The following is a 19312-nucleotide window of genomic DNA, read 5'->3' on the forward strand; positions in this document are numbered from 1 at the left end:
CCCCTCCAGAGGCGCATGCGCAGGACACTGCCCTGCCCGCCGCACATGCGCGCTGGGACGCGGCAGGGGCGGAGCCAGCGCCGGCCGGCGGGCGCTGCGCAGGCGCAGTGAGGTCGCCGGCTTGAGGCGAGGCGCGGCCGTCGGCGAAGCCGGGGGGGCTGCGCCATGTACCGGCACGGCCGGGCCGCCGCTGCCGCCGCTGCCCGCCTCCGACCCGCCGCCCCCACACTGCGGGCCTGGCCCCCGGCAGATCCCGACGGTGCCGGACCGGACCCGCCGCGCCGCCATTACCGAGCGCGGCCTCAGGTGAGGGGCGAGGGGAAGGGGCGGGCCCGCGCTGAGGGGAGGGGCGGGGATATGCAAATACACTGCGGGGATGCAAATAGACGCCACGGAAGAGACTGGTGTGGGCGTGGCTGCTGACCCAGTGGGCGGGGCTATGCAAATACGCGCGGGCATAAGTGGAGGGGCGGGCCCTGCTTGTCGGGTGGGCGTGGCTATGAAAATCGTTATCGCTAAGTAGGGATGAGGTGGGCGGGCCCGGCTGTCCCGAGGGGGCGTGGTTATGCAAATCGAGGGGGGTGGGAATCCCACTGGGTCAGGGTCATCCCTGGGGACTCCGTGGGGCAGAGCCGTCCCCCTGTGGGGCAGGTCACCCTCTATGGGGCACACACATTCCTCCATGGGGCAGATCCACCCCCCCTTGAGACAAATCCATCGTGTCGTGGTGCAGATCACCCCCTATGGGGCAGTTACATCCTTTTATGGGGCAGATCCGTCCTCCTGTGGGGCAGTTACATTCTTGGGGGGGACCTGCTGGGTTCCTCATAGGGCAGATCCATCCTCCTATGGGGCAGCTCAGCCCCATGGGGCAGCTCCATCCCTGGGGGGGTCCTCCCGGGTGCCCCACAGCCCAAACCCCCCACCCCACAGCAAAAATGCCCCCCTAGAGTTCCCCACACCATACCCCCCCCTTCGCCCCGCTATGAGGCAGCCCCACATCTACCCCCTTGGGGACATTTACCCCCCCCCACAGGACCTGGAGCCCACCCGGGGCCACATTTCGGCACTGCCCCCTCTCCTGCGCCCCCCAGCCCTGCCACGGCCCCCCCCGGCCCGGGGTCCTCGCCTTCGCGCCTTGTCCCCCCCCGAGGGGCTGGCAGGTGACATCACCACAGTGGACGGTCAGCGGGAAGATGACATTGCCGTCCGCGATGGCCCTGTCACCTCCCTCCTCCTCCTCCTGCGACCCCCGGCCCCCTTCCTGGCCCCCGCTGGGCCCCCCCGCCACCCGCCCCCCAGCATGGAGGAGCACTTGGCCGTCATGCACCAGAAGCTGCAGCACGAGGTGACAAGAGGGTGACAATAAGGTGACATTGGGGCTGGCTTTGGGGTGGGGGTGGGTAGGGGGGGTGGCTTTTGGGGGAGGGGTCTGTTACTCCCCCACTATAGGGTGTGTTATGTATAGGTGGGGATGGGGTGGCACTGTGGGGCACATGGTGATGAGGTGGGGGGGGGTGACAAGATGGAGGGGGTGTGACAAGGTGGGAGGGTGTGACAAGGTGGGAGGGTGACAAGTTTGCAGGTGACAACATGGGGAGAGGGTGATAAGGTGGGGGGGTGACAGGATAGAGGGGGGGTTGATAAGGTGCGGGGGACAACAAAGATGGGGGGGTGACAAGATCGGGGGGGGTGTGACAAGATGGGGGTGGGTGACAAAACAAGGGGTGTGACAAGATTGGGACGTGGATGATAATATGGGGGGGGTGACAAGGTTGGGGGGAGGGTGACAAGGTGGGGGGGGTTGCATAAGATGGGGATGAGGGTGACAGGACGGCGGGGGGCAACCCTTTAAACTCCCCCAGCTCCAACCCCGAGCCCTGTCAGTGCCCCCCAGCCCTGCGGGATCCTCCACGTCCCCATGGGGACAAACGCGCACACACCCCTGACCCCCAACCCCCCCCATTTCCCCCCACCCCCAGCTCCCCAATTTCTTCCTGAAGATCCCTGACTATGGCCTTTACTCCCCCGACGTCGAGTTCATCAACCACCTCCTCCACCTCCACACCCGGTGAGTCGTCACCCCCCCCCCGCTGCGGGGCCAGGGGACACGCTGGGGACAAAGAGGACATGTGCCAACCTTGGTGGGTGTGTGTGTGTGTGTCCGCAGCGGGCGGCCCATGTACCAGGTGGCGGTGGCCCTGTGCCGGGCGGTGGCCTGGGGCTACTTTGCCAGCCTGCGGCTGGAGGTGCTGGCCCTGACGCGGCACCCCGAGGACTGGAGCATCCGGGCGCGCTGGCGCCTGACCGGGCTCCCCCTGCACCTCTGCCTCCTGCGCTTCTACCGCCGCGACAAGCGCCAGCTCCTGCGGTCAGCCCCCGCCACCCCCTTGTCCTCCACTGCCACCCCCCGGCGCCAGGTTCCTTCTCCCACCCCCAGTGACCTGCTGCTGCTCCAGCTCCACAGACGCTCCCCCCGCAGCCCCCTTGGGTCACCCTGTGGTCCTGCAGCCCCCTGTCCCCTCCGTCCCCTTGTCCCTTGTGTACCCCTGTCCCTGTCACTCCCCAGGGTGGGATGCCAGCCCCACGTCCCCCAGGCCCTTGTCCTGCCCCAGGGTGGGATGCCAGCCCTGCGTCCCCATGTCCCCGTCACTCCCTGGGGAAGGAATGCCAGCCCTGGATCCCTGTGTCCCCCATGTCACTGTTGCTCCCTGGGGTGGGATGCCACCCTCCTGTCCCCATCACTCCCTGGGGAGGGAATGCCACCCCTGTGTCCCCATGTTCCCCCACGTCCCCACAGCCCTGTCGCTCCCTGGGGTGGGATGCCAGCTCCGTGTCCCCATGTCCCTGTCACTCCCTGGGATGGGATGCCACCCCCATGTCCCCACACCCGCCCCTGACTCTGTCCTCCCCCCAGGTCCTATGACGCCTTCTCCACCTTCTTCCTCAACTCGCAGGGGCTCATCCGCTGCCACCGCGTGGACAAGGTAAGGCCAGGGGACACCGGGGGACCCAACAGTGTCCCTTAATGCCCCCCCCGCTAATATTGTCCCCAACCCCTCCCAGCTGATGCCAGCCCCCACGGCCATGACCGAGGACAAGAAGCTGCTGGTGGCAGCGGCGGTGGCAGTGGCACTGGCCGAGCCGGGACCGGCCTTACAGCTCGCCTTGAAGCCTCCTGCCACCTCGGGGGCCACCTGAGCCCCCAAATCCCTGTTCCCACGTGTCCCCTCCCTCCCTTAACTTAATGTACAGAATAAAACCAGATGGACGGAGCTGCTGCAGCAGTGACAGAAGGGGACAAACCGTGTCCCCAAACGGGGAGGGAGCCACTCGTCTTCCAAAACAGCTGTATTGTGGGGGGAGGATGTCCCCAAGTGTCCCCAAGGTGTCTCAGCCCAGCTCCTCCCGGCTTTTGCCCACCTTCTTGGGCATCTTGCGGGCGCTGGCGTCCTCTAGCTCCTTGGCTTGGTAGTAATGGGGGGCCACCTCCAGCAGCCACCCGCTGTCGATCTCGATCACCTAGGGACAAAGGGGACACTTGGGGGCCGTGGGGACCACCACTGCACCCCAAGCCTGTGGAGGGGACACGGGGCTGCCCTGCTGGGCGGGGGGCTGCTGTCATCGTCCAAGGACCCAGCCAACGTGTCTGTGTTGTTGTCCCATCATCCTTGGTCCCCGTGGGGACACAGCCATGGGCTCCCTGTCACCCTGGTCCCCATGGGGACGTGGCTGTGGGGTCAGTGTCATCCTGGTTCCCATGGGGATGCGCTACTGGGTCCCTGTGACCCGGGTCCCCACAGGGACATGGCTGTGTGGTGCCTGTCACCCTCCTGTCCCCAATATCCCTGGCCACGTCCCTTGCCCCATGGCATCCCCCCTGTCCCTGCACCACTGTCCCCAGCCCAGCCCCCATGGCCCTGTCCCCGTGGCTGTGTCCCTGTCCCAACATCCCTGTCCCAGCGTCCCCATGGCCATGTCTCTGTCCCCATCCCCACAGCCACATCCCTGTCCCCGCGGTGACATCCCCATGCCCCGGCTGCGTCCCCAGCCCTGTCCCTGTCCCGTTGTCCCCATGACTGTGTCCCTGTTCCCATATCCTCATGCCCATGGAGATGTCCCTCTCCCAGTGTCCCCACGGCCACATCCCTGTCCCCGTGGTGACAACTCCATGCCCATGGCCGTGTCCCCAGCCCTGCAGCCACATCCCCGTGGCCATGTCTCTGTCCCCATGTCCTCATACCCACAGAGATGTCTCTGTCCCCACCCCAGCATCCCCACGGCCACATCCCTTGCCCCATGGTGTCCCCCCCATCCCCACCTGCCGCATGAACTCCTTGGTGGTGAAGACCAGCTCGTGGTAGAGCACCCAGCGCGGCTGCTCCTCGAAGAGGGAGCTGTTGGGGTGGATGAAAACCGTCTGCTGGTGCTTCACTGTGCGGTACCCGCCCCGCGTCAGCCGCGCCGTGTGGTAGAAGAAGCCGGCAGTGATGGCCTGGGGGGCGGCAAAGGGGGGGAGGGAATTGGGGGTCATGAGGGTCTGTGAGCAGGGGGAAGATCCTGGGGGGTGTTAGGAGGGGAAATGGAGGGCCCGTAGAGTTTGGGGAGGGGCAAAGGAGGGGTGGCGGAGGATTCTGGGGGGTGTTAGGAGGGGAAATGGGAGGCCCTGGGGGGAACTGGGGGGTCCCTGCAGGTCCTGGGGGGAACTGAGGGGTTCCAAAGGCTCCTGAGGGGAAATGGGGGGCCCTGGGGATCCTAGGTGGGGAAAATGGGGGGCCCTGCATGTCCTGGGGGGGATCTTGGAGGTCCCAGAAGCTTCTGGGGAGTCCCAGGAGAAATGGGGGGGATCCCTGGGGATCCTGTGGGGGAGAACTGGGGATCCCTGCAGGACCTGGGGGGTGCCAGGAGCGGAACTGGGGGACCCTGCAGATCCTCGGGCAAACTTGGGGGGCCAAGAAGGGGAAATGGGGGTCCCTGGGGGTCCCAGGAGGGGAAATGGGGGGTCCCGAGGGGAAACAGGGGCTCCCAAGGGGGAAATAAGGGGTCCCAAGGGGGAAACGGGGGGCCCCAAGGGGGAAACGGGGGCACCTAAGTGAGTCCCAGGAGGAAAATGGGTCCCTAGTGATTACTGGGGGGGTCGCGGGGGGGACTGGGGTGCCTGTTGGGGGGGCATTTGGGGGTGACCTTGCGGACTGGGACGGAGTCTCCGGCGCAGGAAGAGGGGGGCACCTCCACGCGCTCCATCAGCCCCTCCAGCTGCTCCCGCACGTCCCGCGCCCGGCGCAGGGACCGCGCCTGCACGAAGTGCTCGTAGCACCACTGCAGGGAGTGCCCGCTGCTCACCCACTGCCGGCGACACGGGGACGGGGGGGGACACGGGGGGGACATAGAAAGACACGGGGACCATGGGGACACAGGGAGACACGGGGACATGGGGGACACAGGGGATGGGGGGCAACACAGGGATGGGGACAAAGAAAAGGGGATGTGGGACACAGGGACAGTGTGGGGACACAGAAGTATCAGAGGGACACGGGGGGGAGGGGGACAGGGACACGGTCAGTGCCTGGTCCTGGACACCCACCCTGTGTCCCCAACCTGCCCCCCCAGGGCCCCCCAACCCCAGGTTTACCCCTTGAAACACCCCATAACCCCCCCCCCCAGCAGACACCCACTGCCCCCCCAAGACCCCTCCCCCCCCTACATTTACCCCCTAGGACCCCCCCACCCCATATTTCCCCCCCAAACCCCCACATACCCCCCCAAAACACACCCCTACCCCCAACCCTCCTCTCCCAGGCACATCCCATCCCCCTGCCACATCCCTCCTTGGTGTCCCCTCCATGTCCCTGTGTCGTCCCCCCCCATGCCTGGTTGTAGACGTTGAGCAGGACAAGGTGGTCCCCCCCGGGGACGTGGAAGCCCAGGCGGGCGCTGTCGGCATGAAGGACCTTGTCCTTGGGCCGGTAGAAGATGGCGTTGTTGACGGACAGCATGGCCGCCACCGTCAGCACCTCCTCCGTGCAGCCATATCTGCCAGGGATGTCACCGTGTCACCCTGTCACCGTGTACAGGGGGTGTCACCACCCCCCCAACCTGCTCAGTGGAGGGATTGTAGGGACACACACACACACACGACAACACTGGGACACCTGGGGACAATGGGCGGCCACCACCAGGACACCCAGGGACAAGCCAGGGATGATGAAGGGACCACACTGGGGCACGAGGACACCCAGGGACACCTGGGGACATCACAAGGACACCCAGGGGACACCACAAGGACAACCAGGGACCACTAGGAACCACCTTGGAGACACCACAAAGACACCCAAGGACACCCAGGGGACAACTCAGGGGACACCAGGAGGACACCGGGGGACACTCAGGGAATACCACCAGGACACCTGGGGACAACTCAGGGACAGCCCAGGGGATACCACGAGGACACCAGGGGACAACCTGGGCACACCTAGGGGACAACATGAGGACATCCAGGGGACAACCTAGGAACAAGCCTGGGGACACCACCAAGGCTCCTGGGGACAACTCAGGGACATACAAGGGACTCCACCAGGGACAGCAGGGGACAGCCTGGGGACACCCAGGGACACCAGGGGACACACCAGTGACACTCACTGCTCGGAGGCCAGGATCATCTTGGCCAACATGGGCTCCACCGGCAGCTCCGCCATGCGCCGGCCCAGCTGGGGACAGGGAGGGGACAGCCTCAGGGTCCAGTGCTCCCAGTAACCCTGCCCAGCGCTCCCAGTACCGTGGTGAGCTCACCTACAGGATCCACCACCACCATCTCAGTCCCTCCCAGTGCTCCCAGTCCCTCCCAGTGCTCCCCATACCATGCTGAGCTCACCTACGGGGTCCACCACCACCATCCCAGTTTCTCCCAGTGCTCCCAGTACTGTGGTGAGCTCATCCACGGGGTCCACCACCACGACCCTAGTCCCTCCCAGTCCTTCCCAGTGCTCCCAGTACCGTGGTGAGCTCGCCCAGGTGGTTGAGGGCACCCAGGGCGTAGAGCTGCTCCAGCGCCAGCACCAGTGTCTCGTGGGGCGGCGGGTCCAGGAAGTCGAAGTGGATCAGGTCGTTGATGCCTGGGGACAAGGACGTCACCTGCTGTCACCCCAGGGCCACCCCAGAGCCCTCCTGGTCCCCCAGGGTGTCCCCAGCCCCAAAGGTCCCCAGTGTCTCCCAGGCCCTGAGCTGTGGCACTGTGCTAAGATGCCTTGAGGTTTCTCTTGTCCCTAAACGTCCCTTGAGATGCCTCCTGAGATGTCCTAATGGTTCCCAAGATACCCAGATGTCCCCTACGGTGCCCCTATGCCCCAAGATGCCTCCTGAGATGCCCTGATGGCCCCTAAGATGCCCAAATGCCCTCTAAAACGTCCTAAAGCCACTTCAGATGCCCCAATGCCCCCCAAGATGCTCCAATAGTCTCTGAGATGCCCCGATGCCCCCTGAGATGCCTCCTGAGATGCCCTGATGGTCCCTGAGATGCCTCCTGAGACGCTCTGATGGTCTCTCAGATGCCACGATGCCCTCTAAGACCTCCCAATGCCCCCCAAGATGCCCCTATGGACCCCAACCTCCCCCCCAGCCCCCCATCTCACCAAGGCTCTTGAGGAGCAGGACAAGAGAGCCCAGGTCAGCGCGTTGGATCTCGGGCACTGGGGTCTCCTCCAGTTCGTGCTGGAAGGCCCAGGCTGTGTAGAGGCGAAAGCACTTGCCAGGAGCCACCCGGCCCGCCCGGCCAGCACGCTGGTTCGCTGAGGCCTGCGGGTCACCGTCACTGGTCACTCAGGGGGCCACGGGGTCGGGGGGACAAGGGACACGACTGCCCATGGGGAGTCAGAGACATGGGGACCCGGGAACTCAGAAATGTGGGGGCCAAGGAACATAGTGATGTGGAGATCTGGGGATATGAAGACCAAGGGATGTGGGGACACATGGACATGGGGACCTGGGGGCATGAGGGGGACAACGGACACAACTGCCCACAGGGACCCGGAGACATAGGGACACAGGGACCCAGAGATGTGGGACATGGGGACCCAGTGACATGGGGACGTGGAGACCAAGGGATGTAGGGACACAGGGACGTGGGGACCAAGGGATGTGGCAAATGACGTGGGGACCCAGGGGCATGGGGACATGAGGTGGACAAGGGACACAGCTGCCCACAGGGACGCAGAGGCATAGGGACACAGGGACCCAGAGATATGGGGACATGGGGACTTGGAGACCAAGGGACGTGGGGACATGGGAACACGGAGGCACAAGGGGGACAAGGGACATGGCTGCCCATGGGGACCTGGAGGCATGGGGACACAGGGACACAGAGATGTGGGGACCTGGGGACATGAGGACCCAGGGGCATGGGAACGTGGAGACCTTGGGATATGGAGACCAACGGACATGGGGACCAAGGGATGTGGGGACATGAAGACCCAGTGACATGGGAGCCCAGGGACATGGTGACAAAGGAATGTGGGGACAGAGGGACCTGGGGACATGGCTGCCCATGGGGACCCAGAGGCATGAGGACCTGGGGACCCAAAGAAGGGACATGGGGACCTGGAGACCTGTGGGGACACAGGGACATAGCGACCAAGGGGTGTGGGGATGCGAGGCCACCAGAACCCAACTACCCACAAGGACCTCGGGGACATGGGGACACACCAACTCCACAGAAGGACCACGGGGAGGACACAGCCACCTTAGGGGACTGTGGGGGTGATGGGGGGGGAGGGAGGGGACAGAGTGGGGACAAGGAGGGGACGCAGTACCCGGGAGCAGGGGGTGACCACCAGGGACTCCATGCCGGTGCGGGCGCTGTAGCTCTTCTGCTTGCAGAACCCAGGGTCCAGCACGTAGACGATGCCATCGATCGTCACCGACGTCTCCGCGATGTTGGTGGCCACCACCACCTGCGGGAGGGACGTCACAGGCTCCAGCCACCCCACGACCCCGTCCCTTGGGCTCCACCCGATTGAGCCCCACTCCTTAGAGCCCACCCCGACCCCCACCCCGCTAAGCCCCACCCCTTAAACCCCACCCATTTTAGCCCCACCCTATTAAGCCCCACCCCTTTAGACCCCACCATAACCCCACCCATTTTAACCCCACCCTAATAAGCCCCACCCCCTCAATCCCCGCCCCCTTAGACCCCACCATAATCCTACCCCTTAGACCCCACCCCATTCAGCCCCGCCCCCATTCAGCCCCGCCCCCTCCCGGGAAGCCCCGCCCCCTCCCGGGAAGCCCCGCCCCCTCCCCTTAAAGGGCCGGCACGCACCTTTCGTGCGCCAGGGGGGGTGGGCTGGAAGATGCGGGCCTGCATGTCAGAGGGGAGGTTGGCGTAGATGGGCAGCACCAGCAGCTCCGCCAGGCGCGACCCCAGGCGGCGGCACCGCTCCTGCAGCAGCTCCACGCAGGCCTCGATCTCCTCCTGCCACCGACACACCACGGGGATGTGGATACCCAGGAGGATGGGGACAGCCAGGGGGACAGAGGGACACCCAGGGGGAAAAGGGGATGCCAAGGGGGACAAGGGGACACCCAGGTGGGATGGGGACACCCTGGGGGAAGGGGATGCCTGGGGATGTGGGCACCCAGGAGGATGGGGACACCCAAGCGAGACACAGGATGTCTAGGGGAACATGGGGACATCCGGGGGACACAGGGACACCCAAGGGACATGGGGACATCTGTGGGACACAGGGACATCCTGGAGGATGGGGATGCTCAGGGAGATGGGAACTCCCAGGGGGGTGACGGGGACACCCAGGGGGACACGGGGACATCCCAGGGGATGGGGACACTCGGGGACACACGGACATTGGGGGGGAAGGGGACACACAGGAGGACAGGGATGCCTGGGGATGTGAACACCCAGAGGGATGAGGACACCATGGGGGACACAGGGACAGCCAGGGGGACATGGGGACACCAGGGAGGAATGGAGTGGACAGGGAGATGGGGGCGGGACGACATGGGAACACAGGGATGTCCAGGGGGCCATGGGGACACCCAGGGGACATCAGGGACATCAAGGGGATAGGGACACCTGGTGGGACAGGGACACCCAGGGGGCAGGGGATGGCCACAGGAATGGGGACATCAAGTGACACCGGGGAATGGGGACATGCAGGGAACATCAGGGTGACACTGGGGGCACCAACAACATAAGGGGGACAAAGAGAGGGAGGGGACACAGGGAGGTGGCAGGGGGGTGACATGCAGACACCCACCTGGCCAGTGAGGAAGACGAGGATGTCCCCCGGAGGCTGGGTGACACAAGGGGTGCCCAGGGGACAGGGGGGTGCCCAGGGGGGACAGGGGTGGTGGCAGGGAGGGGATGGGGTGACATGGGGACACCCACCTGGCCAGTGAGGAAGACGAGAATATCCCCTGGGGGCTGGGTGACGTGGATCTGCAGCACCGACACCACACACGCCTCCAGGTAATCGGCCTCGGGCGCCTGGGGAGGGGACATCGGGAGAACATCAGCACCGGGTGTCCCCAAGTGTCCCCAGCCATCCCCCTGTTGCCCAGTGTCCCCCAGTGTACCCCCGTCCCCTGAGACACCCATGTCTCCTCACTGTTCCTGCGTCCCCCCCGTCCCCTGTCATCTCTCATGTCCCCCGAGGTCCTCCAACACCTCCCGGTGTCCCCAGATGTCCATCCTGGTGTCCCCCAGAGCCCCATGTCCTCTGCCACCCCCACGCCTCCCCCATCCCCATGTCCCTTGTGCCCCCTTTGTCCCTTGGCACCCCCCAGTGTCCCCATGACCCCAGCAGCCTGGTATCCCCCAGTGCCCCACATCCCCCTACTGTTCCTATGTCCCCCCTGTCCCCGAGTGCTCCTACATCCCCTTGCTGTCTCCACGTCCCCTAGTGCTCCTATATCCCCTTGCTCCCCATGTCCCCCCCTGTCCCCATGTATCCCCTTGTCCCCCAGCACCCCATGTCCCCCAGCGGTCCTACATCCCCTTGCTGCCCCTGCGTCCCCCATGTTCCCTTGTCCCCCTGCTCTGCCCATGTCCCCCTGTCTCTCCAGACGTCCCCTTGCACCTATGTCCCCTTGTCCCCCAGCACCCCACATCTCCCTGCTCCCCCCATGTCCCCCCTGTCCCCTAGCACCCCTACATCCCCTTGCTGACCCTGTGTCTCCCCTGTCCCCATGTCCCCCAGCGCCACTGCATCCCTCTGCTGCCCTCGTGTGTCCCCCGTCCCCATGTCCCCCCTGTCTCTGTGCACCCTAGCACCCCACATCCCCCTGCTCCCCACGTCTGCCGCGTCCCTGTGTCACCTTGGTGTAGTAGATGTCGACAGGGAAGCGGCGGCCGGGGATGCGGAAGACGGGGGCCTGGTCGAAGAAGGCGGAGAAGCGCTGGGTGTCGAGGGTGGCCGAGGCCACCAGCACCTTCAGCTGGGGCCGGAACCGGGCGATGTCCTTGATCAACCCGAAGAGGACGTCAGTGTGCAGGGTGCGCTCATGCGCCTCGTCCACCATGATCACACTGCAGCGACGCGTACGGGGACACAGGGACAGGCATGGGGACACGGGGACGAGCATAGGAACAGGTGTGGGGAGAGGTATGGGGACACGGGGACAGGCGTGGAGACAGGTATAGGCACACAGGAACAGGCATGGGGACAGGTATGGGGCACCAGTAAGACTAACAATAAGGACAGCGCGAGGGACACACAGCCACTCCACCAACCCCCTGCCGTGTCCCCAGTGTCGCCCCCACTGTCCCAAACTACCCCCCTACCCCCACAACATCCCCAACTGTTTCCCTCAGAGTCCCCAACCCCAGATATTCCCCACCCTCCATGTCCCCGGGGTCCCCTCCAGCGTCCCTTCAACATCAACCTCCCCCCACCCCTTAATGTCCCCATCCCCACGTCCCCACCATTCCCCAGCATCCCCAGTCTCTCTGCTCTTCCCCAACATCCCCATGGCCCTGATGTCCACAGTGTCCCCAATGTCCTTGGTGTCCCCAGCACCCCTGTTCTCCCCAATGTCCCCAAGGTGTCCCCAATGTCCCCATCTATGCTGTCCCCAACATCTCCAATCCCTCCACCCTCCCCCAACACCCCAGTGTCCCCAGCATCCCCAATGTCCCTGGTGTCCCCAGTGTCCCCAAGGCCACCTGTAGGAGGCGAGGTCGGGTTCGGTCAGAAACTCCCGCAGCAGCATCCCATCCGTCATGTATTTGAGCACAGTCCGATCCGACGTGCAGTCCTCAAAGCGGATGCTGTACCCTACCTGGGGACAAGACACATGTCACCGCTGTGGCCCGGTGGCCCTCAACTCCCTCAGCATCCCCTCAGAGTCCACCAGCTCCACCCCGGTGGTCCCCAGGGTCCCTAATTGTCCCCAGGAGTCCCCTCGCTTGCCCAGAGTTCCCCTGGGGTGTCCTGGGATGGGGATGTGTCCCCAGGGTCCCCCACAGTCCCCTAGGATGGGGACAAGTCATTAGGGTCCCCTGTGCTCCTCAGGGGTCCCTAGGACAAGGACATATTCCCTATGGTCCCCAGGGTGGGGACATCTTCCCTGGGGTCTCGTAGGATGGGGACATGTCCCCTGGGGTTCTCTGTGTCCTCAGGGTCCTATGGGACAGGGACATGTCCCCTGGGTCCCCTTCGGTCCTCACAAGGGGTACATCTCCCCTTGGGCTCCCCTAGGATCGGGACATGTCATTAGTGTCCCCAGTGTTCCTCACGGCTCCCTGGGACAAGGACATGGCCCCAGGGTCCCCTGCTGTCCCCAAGATGGGTAGATGTCCCCTGGATCCCTTGCAAGGGGCACACATCCCTGGCGTCCCTTGCAGTCCCCAGTGTGGGGACACGTCCCCTGGCTTCCTTAGGACAAGGCCAGCTCCCCAAGGGTCCCTCAGAAGAAGCCACACCACAGGCGTCCCCTAAGGTCCCTCTGGGACACTGTTGTGTGCCCAAGGTCCCCTGCCATCCTCAGGTCACCAGAGCCACCCTTTAGGTTGTCCCACACCCCTCACATCCCCCGTGTCACCTCGTTGCCCAGCTTGGTGCCCATCTCCACGGCCACGCGGGCAGCCACGCTCATGGCGGCCACACGCCGTGGCTGCGTGATGCCGATCTTCAGCCCCTGCCGCGTGTAGCCCTGGGGACACAGGGACAAAGGGGACTCCACATCAGGGAGTGGGGGGGGGGGTGTGACAAATGCTCCCTAACCCCCATATCCCCCTTCCAGTCCCCCGTATCCCCGCCTTGTCCCCCAACTCCCCTGTCTGTCCCTCTAATTGCCTCCCACCCCCCCATCTGCACCCCCAGCCCCCCATTCTGCCCACCTGAAGACCCCTAGCTCCCCTATCTGCCCCCCATTGCCCCCTAACGACCTCCTGGTGCCCTCTCATTTGCCCCCAGACCCTCTATATGCCCCCAATTACCCCCCATCCCCACTATGTACCCCTGATGCCCCCTCATTTGCTCTCCAGCCCCCCATCTGCCCCCCAACCCCCCATTAACCCCGATACCCCTCATTAGCCCCCCTGATGCCCCCCAGCCCCTCTATCTGTCCCCCAATCCCCCATCTACCCATCAACCCCCCGATGCCCCCTCATTTGCTCCCTAGCCCCCCTATCTACCCCCCGATGACCCCTCAGTTGCCCCCCAACACCCACCTGCGCCCCCAACACCCCCCAACTCACCTATTTAACCGCCTGATGCCCCCTCATTTGTCTCCCATCCCCCATCCGCCCCTCACCATCCCCCAGCCCTCCTATCTGGCCCCCACCACCCCGATGTGCTGCCCCTGGCCCCCCCACCTCCTCGTGCAGGTACTGGGGGATCTGGGTGGTCTTGCCGGAGCCGGTCTCTCCCTCGATGACCAGGATCTGGTGCTGGGCAATGGCGGCCACCAGCTCGTCACGGTAAGGGAAGATGGGGAGGCTCCGCCGCGCCTCCTGCGCCGACTGCCGCTGCCGCTCCGCCTCGGGCACCGGCGCCGGGGCCTCCTGCAGGCACCCACAGCGTCCCTCCGGGATCCCCACATCACCTACACTGTCCCCATGGCCACCTATCGTCCTCCCAGGATCCCTCCAGTGTCCCCAGCCCTCCGCAGCGTCCCCATGCCACCTCTGGTGTCCCCAGGGCCCCTCATCATCCTCCCAGGGCCCCCTGGTGTCTCCAGGCCTCCCTGGCTGCCTCCATGGTCCCTCTGGTGTCCCCAGGGCCCCCCATCATCCTCCCAGGGTCCCTCTGGTGTCCCCAGGGGCACCCGTCATCCTGCCAGGGACCTCCAGCATCCACATGGCTCCCTGGCATCCTCCCAGGGTCCCTCCAGTGTCACCAGGGCCACCCATCATCCTGCCCGTGCCCCCTCCGTGTCTCTGCCACCCCTGCTGTCCCCATGGTCCCTTCAGGATTCCCACAGCCACCCATCATCCTTCCAGGGTCCCCCCTGGCTGCCCCCATAGTTCCTCTGGTGTCCCCATGGCCCCCCAGCAGCCTCTCGGGGTCCCCTGGTGTCCCCAGGGGCACCCATCATCCTTCCAGGGCCCCTCCAGTGTCCCCAAGGTCCCTACAGTACCTTTAGGAACCCCTCCAGTACCACAAGTCCCCGCTCTACCCGTTCCCAGCACGCCTAAATCCCCCTTCAGCACCCCAAATCCCCCCTCTACCCCCTTAGAATCCCTCCCAGCACCCCCAGGGCCCCCTCCAGCACCCCAAATCCCCCTTCTATGCCCCCAAAACCTCTCTCATTGCCCCGGGACACCCTCCAGCACCCCAAAATCTCCTCGCCCCCCTCACCTTATCAGGTTCGGTGCCCTTCATCTGCACGGCACTGACAAACTGGATCATCTCATCCTCCTCCAGCACAAAGTCGTAATCCTTGGAGGGCTGACGGCGGGCGGCATCGCGCGCCCCGAACCTCAAGGAAGCCGCCCCAATTCGCTCCTCCTCCCAGCGCCGCTGCTCGTCCCGGGGGGCCATTCGCTCTTCCTCCCCTCCCAGCACTTCCTCACGCTCGGGGATCTTCTACAAGGTAAAGAAAGGGGTGAAATCACCGGGGTCTCCCCTCCCCCAACCCCCCACCCCCCCCCCCCCCCCGCCGTGGCAGGAGGGACACTGGGGAGGCAGAGAGGGGGGAATTTGGGGTGCTGGAGGGAGTCTTGGCAGTGATGGGAGGGATTTCCAGGGGATAAAGGGAAGATATGGGGTGCTGGAAGGGGTCCTAGGAGTGATGGGAACGACCTGGAGGGGATAGAGGGGGGATTTAGGGTGCTGGAGAGGGTCCTAGGGGTGACAGGAGGCACCCTGGGGGAACAGAGGGGAGATTTTGGGTGCTGGAGGGGGTCCTAGGGCGATAGGAAGGACCCTGGCGGGATAGAGGGGGAATTTTGGGTGCTGTAGGGGGTCCTGTCGTGTTAAGAGAATCTTGAGAGGACAGAGGGAAGATCTGAGGTGCTAACGGGGGCCTCAGAGATGATGGGAGGAACCTTGGGGGGATAGAGGCAGAATTTGGGGTGCTGCAGAGGGTCTCAGAAGAGACAAAAAAGACTTTAAAAGGATAAAAGGCCAATTTCGGGTGCTGGAGCGGGCCCCCGATATGACAAAAGGGACCCTGGAAGGGCGATAAAAGCAGTATTTTGGGGTGCTGGAGGGAACTTTGGCCGCGATGCGAGGGATCTGGGGGGGCCAGAGGGAGGTTTGGGGGACCCTCACCTTGCCTCGTGTTTCCTCGGGGATATAATATCGATTACTTTTCTCTAATTTTTCCTTTTCCCCGGCCCGTTTGTACTCGCGGGCCAGATCCCGCACGCGACGTTTATATTCTAGCTCCCGCCGTTCCGCTCCCGTCAACGTTTCTTCCCCGAAAAGGTATTCTTCATCGGCGATTTCCGCTTCTAATTCTTCTAATTTATCCTTTTCCCTTTTCGCTAAATATTCCCGACGGGATTTTTTCCGCAATTCTGGAACCTGACAGGTACAAAAAGGTGGTGTTAAAGCTCAGTGGAACCCCTCTCAACTGGAATTTTGGGGTGGATTTTAAGCTCACCATGGTTTTCTGATCTTCTTCGGCGATTTTGAGGCGTTTTTGAGCTTCTTCATAAGCCTGGGGGGAAAGCGAGGGGAAAAGGGTGAGGACCCCAAATTCCAGCTGCGGAGGATGGAGGAGGGGGGCCTTAATGGCACCCCCAGATCCCCCAATTCCACCCAGGTGTGTCAAATCTGGGCCAGGAGGCAGGAAAAGCCCCCACCAGTTCCATCTAGGGACCCCCCCAGTCCCAGCTGAGACCCCTAAATCAAACCCTGGGGCACCCAGGAGTCAGGTACGGCCCCGCAGTCCCAATGACCCTCCCCCAGGCCCACCCTCCAGTCCCAGTTGTGACCCCTAAATCAAACCCAGGGAGCCCCAGGAGGCCGGGAGGATCCCCGCCGCATTGTGGCTGTGACCCTCAAATCTCACCCAGGGACCCCCAAGTGCATGGCAGGACCCCCCCACCCCAGCTGTGACCCCCAACATCCCACTCAGGGACCCCAATTCCCACACAACCCCCAATAAATCCCACTCAGGGTCCCTCCAATCCCACACAGGGACTCCAATTCCTACTCAGCCCCCACTAGATCCCATCCAGGGTTCCCCCAGTCCCACCCAGGGATCCCCAAAAGCACAGCAAAACCCTCCCACAGCCTGGCTATGACCCCCCCAGTCCCACCCAGGAGGTCAGCAGGGCCCCCCAAACACAGCCAGGTCCCCCAGATCTTACCCAGGGACTGGTAATCCCACCTAGGGATGCCGATTCCCACCCAAACCCCCTAAATCCCACCCAGGGTCCCCCAAACACAGATGGGCCCCCTTAAATCCCATCCAGCGACCCCGAGGAGGTTCAGGAGGGCCCCCCAAATACATCCAGGGCCCCCCAAATCACACCTAGAGACCTCCTAAATCCCACACAAGGACACAAAATCCACCCAAGGACCACCAAATCCCACCCAAGGACACAAAGGAGGTCAGCAGGGCCCCTTAAACACAGCCAGGCCCCCCCATATCCCACCCAGGGACCCCCCCAAAAGGCGTTGCGGCCTCCCCCATGCCCCTCACCTTGGCATCAGGGCGGGTGAGGACGTTGCGGGTACGGTCACGGTCGCGGCGGCGCAGCCGTTCGGCAAAGGCGTCTCGTTCCTCCAAATCCCGCAGCCGTTCCCGCTCCGATGCTTCCCATTCTGCTTCTGGCTCCTCGGTGGGGTCCGCAGCCCTGGTTTTGGGGGCGAAAAAGTCACATTGGGGGACACCAAAATCCATGGGGGACCCCAAAACCTACAGGGCACCCCAAATCCCACAGACCTTAGTAGTCTGGGAGACCCCAGAGGGGTTTAAGTGATCCTGAAGGTGTGAATCCCAAAATTCCAGGTGGGACTCAGCACCCAAATGGATCCCAAAAGCTCAGGGGTGACCCCAAGGGTCAGGAAGGGACAACCAAGGTGGACCCCCAACATCCAGGGGGACCCTGAGCTACTCTGGTGACAACCAGGGGGCTGGAGAAAACCCTGAGACCTCCATAATTGGGGGGACCCCAATAACTGTGGGGGGATGCTGAGTACCTGCAGAAACCCACAGGGGACAGGAGGAAACCTTGAGACCCCCATAACTGGGGGAGACCCCAAGAACCGGGGGGACCCTGAGCACCTGTAGTGACCCCAAGAGGGCAGGAAGAAACCCCGGGACCCCCATAATTAGGGGGCCCCCAAGAACTGGGGGGACCCTGAGCACCTGTAGTGAACCCCAGGGGAAAGGAAGAAACCCCCAAGCCCCCCTTAATCGGTGGGGGACCCCAGTAACAGCGGGGACCCCAATAACCAGGGGGACCCCGAGCACCTGCAGTGACCCCGAGGTGGCAGGAGGAAGCCCCAAGACCGACATAACTCAGGGGGACTCCGATAATGGGGAGGGACCACGAGAACCAGGGGGACCCTGAGCAGCTCTGGCAACATCCAGAGGGCTGGAGGAAGCGCTGAGATGCCCATAACTAGGGGGGACACCTCGATAATAGGGAGGGGGATACCAAAACCCGGGTGGGGAACCCCAAAAAACAGGGGGGGACCCCAAACTCTGTGTCTACTCACGGAATGTGGGGCGGCGAGGGGCTGGAGGCCTCCGGCGACTCGGAGCGTCGGCGTCGAAGGTGGCGGCGGCGGCGGGGAGTGGGGTCAGCTGTGGCGGGGGCGGAGCCGTGGGCAGGGGCGGGCCCTGCCGCCTCGTCATCGCTCTCGACCAATCGGTAGCCTTGGCTGCGGCGCTGCAGCTCCCGTGCCGCCCGCTCGGCTGCCCGGCCTGGGGGCTCCCGCGGGGCCTCCCGGGGCACCTGGGGGCGGGGTCAGCCTCAGGACACGCCCCCTCAGGACACGCCCCCTCCCCTCAGACTGGCCACGCCTACCGAACACCCAACGCCCCTCATTGGCTGTTGTTTCCGTTGACTGTGGTGCTCAGGTGCACAAGCCACGCCCCGTCCTGCGATGGCCACGCCCCCATCCGCATGGTCTCCTACATCCTAGAAGCCACGCCCCTTCCTGCAAAGCCCCGCCCTCATCTCCCAGAAGACCACGCCCCCACCTGCACAGGATCCTGCCACCCAGTACCCTTGAAATACCGCCCCTTCCCGCAAGCTCCGTCCCCATCTGCCGCCAGGCCACGCCCCCACGCGCTCCAACGCCCTCCCAGTCCAGACTAAGCCCCACCCCCTTATCGTGAGCCCCTCCCCCATCCAAAGCCCCGCGCCCTCCCCCGAGCCCCGCACACTTACCTAAACCCCCGCCCCCTTCCCCCGAGCGCCGCCCACCTTGTCCCAGAGCTCCCGCGCGAAGGCCCGCACGCGCGGCTCCTCCACCCGCAGCGCCTCCGTCTCCCGCAGCCGCTCCAGCAGCTCCTCCACGCTGCGGCTCCGCCGGGCCAGCGCCACCAGGAAGGCGGGGACGTGGCGGCCGCTCAGCCCTAGCAGCGTTTGTAGTTCCCCGGACACCCACCGCTCCAGCGCCGCCGCCGCCGCCATGGCGGCCCTGCTTCCTCCTTCGCCTGCCGGCCGCCGTACGCAGCGCGCACCGCGCTCAGCCAATCCCCGCGCACGCGTAGTTACGTAGCCCCGCCTACTCGGCGCCCCGTCGCGCCGCCTCTGTGGACGGTGCGCATGCGCGCTTCCGCTCTACCGTAATATCGCGTCGAGCCGCGCGGCTCAGAACATAAAACCTCTTTTTTTTTTGTGGTTTCCAGGGACGCCACCGGTGCCTCCCCCCTCCGTACGCCGGTCCCC

At 64.5% G+C, this 19312-nt stretch overlaps 2 protein-coding genes across 8 annotated transcripts; one reads left to right on the forward strand and one right to left on the reverse strand.

Moving 5' to 3' along the window:
* Positions 1-56: 56 nt before the first annotated feature.
* Positions 57-3275, forward strand: C28H6orf136 (chromosome 28 C6orf136 homolog). Its single transcript, XM_063318883.1, has 6 exons — positions 57-306; positions 1037-1348; positions 1983-2071; positions 2171-2371; positions 2918-2987; positions 3067-3275. The coding sequence occupies exons 1-6, from the start codon at positions 166-168 to the stop codon at positions 3199-3201; spliced, it is 948 nt and encodes a 315-aa protein (XP_063174953.1). The 5' UTR covers positions 57-165; the 3' UTR covers positions 3202-3275.
* DHX16 (DEAH-box helicase 16) lies at positions 3245-19227 on the reverse strand. 7 transcript variants are annotated; one of them, XM_063318875.1, is made up of 20 exons: positions 18845-19227; positions 18132-18370; positions 17110-17263; positions 16063-16119; positions 15729-15983; positions 14814-15038; positions 13829-14017; positions 13054-13164; positions 12176-12291; positions 11329-11539; positions 10400-10498; positions 9314-9466; positions 8805-8945; positions 7629-7791; positions 6994-7112; positions 6640-6789; positions 5871-6033; positions 5185-5346; positions 4322-4495; positions 3245-3522 (listed from the first exon to the last, which is right to left on the reverse strand). In XM_063318875.1, exons 1-20 carry the CDS (start codon positions 19052-19054, stop codon positions 3245-3247), a joined length of 3369 nt encoding a protein of 1122 aa, XP_063174945.1. In that variant the 5' UTR covers positions 19055-19227. The 7 variants fall into 7 exon arrangements, with proteins under 7 accessions (XP_063174945.1, XP_063174944.1, XP_063174946.1 ...); XM_063318874.1 differs by having other exon boundaries at positions 14814-15041; XM_063318881.1 differs by having other exon boundaries at positions 3337-3522; positions 6640-6707.
* Positions 19228-19312: the final 85 nt, after the last annotated feature.

This window comes from Chroicocephalus ridibundus, chromosome 28 (genome assembly GCF_963924245.1).
Source record: "Chroicocephalus ridibundus chromosome 28, bChrRid1.1, whole genome shotgun sequence".
Classification (NCBI taxonomy): Eukaryota; Metazoa; Chordata; class Aves; order Charadriiformes; family Laridae; genus Chroicocephalus; species Chroicocephalus ridibundus.